Source organism: Elgaria multicarinata, chromosome 3 (genome assembly GCF_023053635.1).
Source record: "Elgaria multicarinata webbii isolate HBS135686 ecotype San Diego chromosome 3, rElgMul1.1.pri, whole genome shotgun sequence".
Taxonomy (NCBI): Eukaryota; Metazoa; Chordata; class Lepidosauria; order Squamata; family Anguidae; genus Elgaria; species Elgaria multicarinata.
This window is the reverse complement of record NC_086173.1, coordinates 100702052-100710888: the sequence shown is the minus strand read 5'-3', so window position 1 is coordinate 100710888 and position 8837 is coordinate 100702052. Positions and strand designations below refer to the sequence as shown.

Below are 8837 nucleotides of genomic sequence, written 5' to 3'. Positions count from 1 at the left end.
CCGTTTTCAAAGGCAGCCCCACGTATAACGCATTGCAGTAATCCAAACGAGAGGTTATCAGAGCATGGATAACTATAGCTAGGCTATCACTGTCCAGATAAGGGCGCAGTTGGTATATCAGCCTAAGCTGATAAAAGGTGCTCTTTGCCATTGAGTTCACCTGTGCCTCAAGTGACAGTTCTGGATCGAAGAGCACCCCCAAACTACGGACCCGATCCTTTAGGGAGAGTGCAACCCCGTCCAGGACAGGGCAGACATCACCTCGCCGGACAAATGAACCACTCGCTAACAGTACCTCCGTCTTGTCTGGATTGAGTCTCAGTTTGTTAGCCCTCATCCAGTCCATTACCGTGCCCAGGCACTGGTTCAGAACAGTCACTGCCTCACCTGGGTTTGATGAAAAGGAAAGGTAGAGCTGGGTATCATCCGCATATTGATGACACCTCAGTCCACATCTCCGGATAACCTCCCCCAGCGGCTTCATGTATATGTTAAACAGCATAGGGGATAAAATAGAGCCCTGCGGAACCCCATGGCTTAGGAGCCACGGCACAGAGCAATAATCCCCCAGCACCACCTTCTGGAATCGGCCATCCAAGTAGGAGCAGAACCACTGCAACGCAGTACCTTCAACTCCCAGCTCAGACAACCTATCCAGAAGGATACCATGATCGATGGTATTGAAGGCCGCTGAGAGGTCTAGGAGAACCAACAGGGTCGCACTCCCCCTGTCTCTCTCCCGACAGAGGTCATCCCACAGGGCGACCAAGGCAGTTTCTGTTCCAAAACCAGGCCTGAAACCCGATTGAAATGGATCTAGATAATCCGTTTCATTCAAGAGTGCCTGGAGTTGTCCTGCAACCACCCGCTCAAGCACCTTGCCCAGGAAAGGGATATTAGCCACCGGCCTGTAGTTGTTAACATCCTCCGGGTCCAGATTAGGCTTCTTCAGGAGTGGTCTAATTACCGCCTCTTTTAAAGAATCCTGAGCTGGACAGGGAACCAATTTAGATGGTTGATCCTAAACCAATTTAGATGGTTTAGGATCAGAATATTACAAAGTTTTTAAAGCGTTTTTAGTACCAAAATTAGTAAAGTTATATAATGCCATACTGGAGGGAGAGAGAATCCCAGAATCATGGGAACATTCGTTGATAATTTTAATTCCAAAGCCAGATAAGGATTTGACTGTCCCAGATTCATATAGACCTATTTCATTAATAAATCAGGATGCTAAAAAATTTCAACTATTTTGGCAAAACGACTAAATAAATTTATAGCTAAATACACAGGAGAAGATCAATGTGGATTTGTAGTAGGCAGACAAATGCATAACTTAGTTGGAAGAGTTTTGAATGTGATGCAGGTGATAAAAAAGTCAAAGACTAAAGCGGGAATTTTGGCGCTAGATATTTTTAAGGCTTTCGATTGTGTGAGCTGGCAAGCTTTAAAGATGGTTTTAAACAAAATGGGATTTGGAAATAGATTTAAAGCTATAATAGAACAGCTATACTCTCAAAATACAGCCGTAGTGGTAGTGAATGATGGAGTTATGGAGAAGATACGACTGACCAGAGGGACAAGACAAGGATGCCCACTCTCGCCTGTCCTGTTTGTAATGGTTATGGAATTATTGGCAAATGCTATAAGAGATGATGGGGAGATAGAAGGGATAGGTAGTATTAAAAAAATAAAATTGAAAATGTTTGCGGATGATACTCTGTTAACTTTCAAAAATCCAATAAGAAAGATGGAAAGAGTTAAAAAGCAATTGAGAGAGTTTGAGGAAATTACTGGGTTAAGAATAAATTGGTCAAAATCAGAGATGATGTTGTTTAATTATACAAAAAAGGAAGAGAAGGACTGGGAAGGAAGAGGAACAGAAATGAGAGTTAAAGAACAGATTAAATATTTAGGAATTAGAATTACAAAAAATTTAGAGAATTTAGAGAAGGAGAATCTAAATAGTTGGAAAAAAGAGATTTTAGTAAAAATAGAAAAATATAAAAGATTGAATTTATCGTGGTTTGGAAGAATAGCATTAGTAAAAATTAAGATTTTAGCAAAGATTAATTTTGTTTTTAGGATGCTACCAATAAAAATATCAGAATTAGAGCTAAAAAGTTGGCAGAATATTATAAATAATTATTGTAATGGGGATAAGAAAGCGAGGATAAATAAGAATAAATGGTATTTGAGCCAAAAAAAGGGAGGATTGGGTCTTCCAAATATTAACTTGTATTATGTAGCCAATAGGTTAAGACATATTGTAGAAGCAATTATAGGAGTAGGAGATTTAGATTGGATGGAAGATAAACTTACAAGTAACATAGAGATGAATTTGGAAAATGTATTTTTTAGGGAAGGAGGTAAAAAATGGGCTGAAAATATAGGTAATCCGCTTTTGAAATTCCATTGGGAAATTTGGAGAAAATATAAAAAGGAGTTGCTTTTTAGCAGCTCCCCTTTATCACCGGTAATAATGTTAAAGAATTTCCCGGAGGATTTAAAGAGTAGATTAAGTAAAGTTTTAATAGAGAAAAATAAAATGAAACTAAGGGATTGGTTAAGAGGGATGAACACAAGAGAGAAGTTGGAAGAGGTTCTAAAAGATAAAAAATTAACTTGGTTAAATTATTGGCAATTAGAACAGTGGACTAAAAGTTGGGTAAGAGAAAATGGAGATTGTAGAGAATTGTCGAAGTTTGAGGAATTAATAGTAAAAAAAGAAAAGGACAAGGGAAAAAGAATAGCGACAAAAGGGTTAATGAGTGAAATATATAAAATATTGTTGGAGAAAGGGATGGTAGATAGTTCAGGGGAAATGGTTTGGGAGACGGATTTGAATGTACAAATAGGACAACAGAGTTGGGAAGGAATATGGAGGCAAAGAGCGTTGAGAAATATGTCAGTGAGAATAAAAGAGAATTATTACAAAATTATATGGAGGTGGTACCTAACCCCGGTTAGATTAAATAAGTTAAATAATCAGCACTCAGCAAATTGTTGGAGAGGATGTGGGGGGAAAGGAACGTATTTACATATGTGGTGGGAATGCAAATATGTACAAAAATTGTGGAAGATGGTGTTTCTGGAGATTGAAGAAATTGTGGGAATGAGGATAGAACAAACACCAAGACTTGCATTACTGTCACTATTTGAAGATTTAAAATGTAAAAAAGAAACTAAGGAACTGATAACGAATTTGCTGACTGCGGCAAGGTTGATTGTAGCTAGGCACTGGAAAATACAAGGTGATTATTGTATTGAAGAATGGTATAAAGAAGTATGGGATATAGCTATTAATGATAAACTGACATGTAATATCAATGTGAGAAGAGGTATAGCAAAAACGAATGATTTTGAAGGAATTTGGAAACAATTCCTAATATTTGTGTTTTCTAAGGGAAGTGGGAAACCACCAGCAGAAGAAACAATGAGATTTTGGAAACAGGAGTAAGATCCCGAGGTGGGGGGTGCACTTTTATGTTAGGTATGATTATGTTAATTAGTTAAAGTGAAAATATACAATATTAATGTACTCAACATTTATGTAGTAATGTTGTTGTTGTTGTTGTTGTTTTAATTGCAATGTTATATGTTTAAGTGTTGGAAAAATAAAAATATTTTTTTAAAAAAGAAATGAAATAAATAAATAAATAATAAATAAATAAAATAGCCGTTGGTACTTAAACAGAACTTAACACTTTATTATTACAATAGGCACTTCAGCTGTCCTTCTGAGTACCTTGCATCTTCCATGCACTCAAAGTACAAAAATCTTAAATATTTTAATCTTTTGTCCCTGCCCTGTATGAAGTTTGCTATCCACATGCCAAGTGCCAAATGAGGCACCCAACCAATGCAAGAATGAGGCTTTCCAAGGATATAATGAAAGGTACTGTCCTATTTAACCTCCAGCTGCAATCACAGCGATGCAAACGGAGAATGGGTATAGTTTTCACAGTGCTTTATCAGGAAAGCATCTTTTTGCATTTCCCTTTCCATAAACAAATCTGGTGTCTTTTTAGATACTAAAGAAACAAAAATCTATCATAATTTGATGGATAAACATATCAATTAAGGCCACAAACATATGGACACTTATCTAAAAGAAACCTACATTGAACATAGTAGGACTAATGTCTCTCTGTGTGTAAGAGATTGGATTGTAAGTGTTTGTTGGCCAAAAACTACAATTCAAAAATCAAGATCTTTGGTACGGCAACTGCAACATCGAGCACAGTCAAATCTTTATTCAGAAGAGATATAATCAGTCAGATCCTTTGGCTTAACTAAACAGAAGAAATCAAACTGCTTGACACAGTCCATTCCAGATGAAGCGTTTCTCATGGTATTTGCCCTGCCTCATTCACGGAATTTCATGTGGGATTCAGAATGCTGTCTTCCAGTCATTCCCATTGTGTGTTCCTGATGCTTCTCCAGTCTTCTTTCTTACTGCAGAAGAAATGTTCAAGAGAAAAAGACAGATAGCTGCACAATGCCTACTAATTGTTAGCACTAGGAGCCCTCCATCTGGAAGTTTTAAAATCTTGTTCTACGCTATACATTAGGGGAGGGGCTGTGGCTCAGTGGTAGAGCACCTGACTCCTCCATATAGTGCTAGAAAAACCCCTGCCTGAAACCCTGGAGAGATCAGTGTTGACAATCCTGGGCTAGATGGACCCATGACCTGACTCAGTACAAAACAGCTTCCTATGTTCCTAATACTGTGGGACACTATGCAGAGCTGAAGTTGATTTAAGTAAAGCACGTGAAATGCACAGTTCAAGTAGGCTGTAGAAATGTTCCCAGTAAAACTTAGCAAAGTAGAAGAATGTGTTCAAATGGATCTCTGAGCTAACTCCACTATCATGGTTATCCCATGCTGGGTTTGGATGCTGTTTTGTACAATTGTGCATCGCTTTTTAAAGAAAAAATCTCTCTCTCTCTGCATACAGGTGTGTTTGTAAATGGATGTCTGTCCGTCTGTTGGAGCCATAGTCCAAGAACATGATAGAGAGGTGAGCAACTAGCAATCAACAGGGAAGGTAAACTGCCCTAGCAAGCCCTGCAGAAAGCTTTTAGTTATCCCTTTCTAGAGGTTTCATCTCCAACTCCTGCCGTTCTTCACTGGACAGTGACATCTGGGGTTTCTGTGTCAGACTTTCTTCTTCCCATAGCCACCAAAACAGAGCACCATCCCTGATTTACAGAAAGTCATGAGTCAGGTACTTATTCAAAGTCTGTATCAACACCATTGTTCCAGACAGAAGTGTTATGGAAATAGGTTACATGAGAGCCCTACTCATTTGCATAGCATGATGCATAGTTCATTAGCATAATTTCCAATGTACTAAATAGTACACTATAGATCTTCTACCTGCACTTTCCATCTCAGCCCAACAACTTTGGTTGGGAGAGTGAAGCCCACCTGTATAGCAGGATCTGCAGATGATCTGGAGATATGTCTTCTCTCCAGATAATTGCCTTTCTGGTAGCTGTGGCTGACTTGGCCCTCTGTGGGCTCATCTCCAATGGCTTCATAGTTACAATGAAGATTACTGAATGGGCTAAAAGCAAGAGACTCACTTCCAGTAATCAACTGCTTCTTAGTATTGGGATATCGAATTGCATCAGCACAATTTCAACGGCTGTGTATTTCCTCTGTGAATTCTTAACCGACACCAGGAACTGCATTTTAATGGAAATAATCAGTGGCGTCGTGAACTTTGTCGTATACTTCAGATTTTGGCTCACTGCATTGCTCTGTGTCTTTTATTGCATCAAGATAGTGAACAGCAACCATTCCGTTTTCCTTTGGTGCAAGATGAAGATATCAAGGCTAATACCCCAGCTTCTCGTGGGATCTCTAGTCATCTCCATGATTGTTTCCATTTTTTCCGTCCAGCAAGGTTCTATACAATCCAAGTGCAACACAACAGCCAACAATAGAAATGTGACACAAGCAAAGACATTGATACCCTTATCCACATTTTACAAACTGCTGTTTTTAAGTATTGGTTCTGGCTGTCCCCTTCTCGTGGTTTTACTTTGCTCCATACTGGTTGTTGCCTCGCTGTGCCGACACGTCTGCCGGATGACAAGTAAAGAATCCAGTTTTAGGAGCCTCCAAGCAGAAGCTCATGTCAGGGCAGCTGGGACAGTGCTCTCCCTCTTGATCCTTTACCTTTTACTTTATCTGACAGAGAACGCGACTATACTTATAGATGCTTATAAATATAGATTCTTTTGTGTATTTGTGTTGTTGGTGTACGCCCCTGCTCAGGCTACCATCTTGATATTGGTTAACCCTAAACTAAACCAGGAAGCTACCCGTATGCTTACAAGAACAAAGTCTTAACTTCTCAGGCCCAAACTAGATGAGGTATTTGTCATGTATTTTACCCTTGTGTGTTTGATATTTCTTTTTCAACAACCGGCATGGGGTGGGGGAGACTTGAACCGGATTGGAGCTGTGGTGCGCAGGGAGTGGAGCTTTCACCCTTTGACCTGCCATGGTCCTGATTGGAATCAGCCCCTCCAGTGTCTACTATTCACAAAGGGAAGAAAACTTTGCACGTGATAGCTTTCCTACCACTGCTAATACCAAACTTAAGGGGGCTGGGGGTGATTCTGATTGAGACGTGGAAGGGACAACGGGTGAAAACTCTTTTCCCAGGCCATGTTCCCTGTCCAGCTCAGGATTCTATTCCTTTTTTTAAAAAAAGCAAGAATGCCGAGAGAAACTACATGTCAAACGTCACATCTAATTTTGGTCTTCTATAGCTCATTCACATGAAAGGGAGCGTTCTCCAAGTGGCATTGATTCACTGACTGACTATGTTTTCTCTAAGTGCAGCAGAACTATTCACTTAGCCCAGTGTAACCATCTCAAATTTCACCAACTTATGACACCAAAGGATGCATTACAACTCTATGGATTACTATGGGCTCTGTTAAATCATTTATTTAGCAAAAGCTATCCCAGCTTACTTTGACCTTGACTTTTCCCTGCTTTCTGCTATGGGCTACCTAATCCGATCTCTGTTACCCCTTAAAATGGGCCCTCTCCTCTGCTTTCACCTTGTTCTATCTGTCTAACATGGGACCAAATCATGCCGCAGCCTAAATTTCACCATAATGTAATCCTCCTGCATATGATTCTTCATTATCAACAAAACTCTCATCCACATGTAATAAACATACTATGTTGTATACTTGGGGATACAGCCTTGGTATTGCTCATTTAGCCTTTTTTGTTTTGCAGATAAGATACCTGTACCTTAAGTTGGGACAATACTGGGAATTTCCTGGAGCTGATCCTCTCTCTTTTGTAGTTGCTTAACTTTAGATTAATCTTATATTACATTATTTTTCTAGTATTTCATTTTAGAATAAAATGTGCCATGTAGCCATACAAAAATAATCCCATAGAGACTCAAATTTGTGTATAGTTGCTTAAAAGAGTGGCAAGTTATCAACTGCATAATAAAAGCTAGTATAAAAGTCTGAAAAGTTTCTTTCCTTTGACTGAAATAGGAGACAGTGGCTCAGTTCAGACAACACATATCTCAATGGAGGTTTTTAGAACTCACAGTGGAGTTTTTACATCAGCGTGGTGAAATGTGTTGACTGGTGGGCAAACTCCACGGGTTTGTGTGTGTGTGTGTGTGTGTGTGTGTGTGTGGGGAAACACTCCATGCAGAATAACCACACTGTGCAGAGGGAATGTTCCTGCACAACCGTTGTGTTGCGTGTTGTGTGGCAGGCTCCGTTGAATTGACTTTTCCAACTGGCTACAGAGCTCCCTGGCAAGAGCAGCGAGAGGTGTGAGTGCCACTCTAGGAGAGCCGCCGTGATTGTTTTTTTGCAGTAATGGCTGATGGGATACCATTGGGACAACCAGGGGAGGAGAGAGGGTGGAGGAACGGTCAATCAAATGTCATGATGGATTTTACTCAACTCCATGGTAGCACACAGTCATACAACGGTGGAGTTAGAACTGGTTGTGTGGGGAGTACCTCCTAAAAACTCAACCGTTGAGTGGAGTTTTCACACTTCATTGTTAACTCACGTCTTGTTTGAACTGAGGTAGTGATTTACCAGCACCATCTGCTGGATAGTCTGCTGCTTTCTCCAATAAGAAATCTCATTTAACAAGTAGTGAATAAGCAAAAGATGGCAAGGATGGTATAACACAGAGTACTCTTCTCTCAAATATCCATGCTCAGCCTCCATGGTTAAGAGGTGGTCTTGGCAAAATATAAGGAAGAGCGCTGAGAACAAACCAGAGCAGTCACACATAGGCAATGAGAAAAGCTCATAATCACTCCTATTGCTATTAAGGACAACATGGTTAAATGCATTCAAAACAAAATCCCATTCAGCTCTTTCTCTGGCTGCTGAGATTTCAGGAAGCATTTCCCACATATATTCATGTCTGTTCATAGCCATAAGGGCTAGAAACTCACTATTTTTTAAAGATAAATATGGATGTTGTCAAGTTGATGAATTGTACATCCCAGTCCTAGATCCTGCATTAATGCAAGTTGGATGCTGACATGTGGAAATACACACAGCCAGCACATGGGAGAATGGAGCGTTTTGGGATTTATTAGAGTTGCAAGTGCTGCAGCCAATGCTCACTTGCACCAGCTGGCTCATACCTTTGCAGCATGAGTTATGGGGGAGCTGAGCAGCATGGCAGCCAGATCTTCTTCTGTGGGAATCCGCTCAAAGCAGTATGGCAGACCAAGAGCTGAGTATCGCCTAAGGGCACAGTGCAGCCTATTAGCCTCATGTCAAAATTCCTGAACTCTAGCAAGGAGCCAAAC

At 40.1% G+C, this 8837-nt stretch overlaps 1 protein-coding gene across 1 annotated transcript; it reads left to right on the top strand.

Moving 5' to 3' along the window:
• The first annotated feature begins 5467 nt into the window (after nucleotides 1-5467).
• LOC134395423 (taste receptor type 2 member 8-like) lies at nucleotides 5468-6364 on the top strand. Its single transcript, XM_063121585.1, has one exon. The coding sequence runs from the start codon at nucleotides 5468-5470 to the stop codon at nucleotides 6362-6364; it is 897 nt and encodes a 298-aa protein (XP_062977655.1).
• The last annotated feature ends 2473 nt before the right edge of the window (nucleotides 6365-8837 follow it).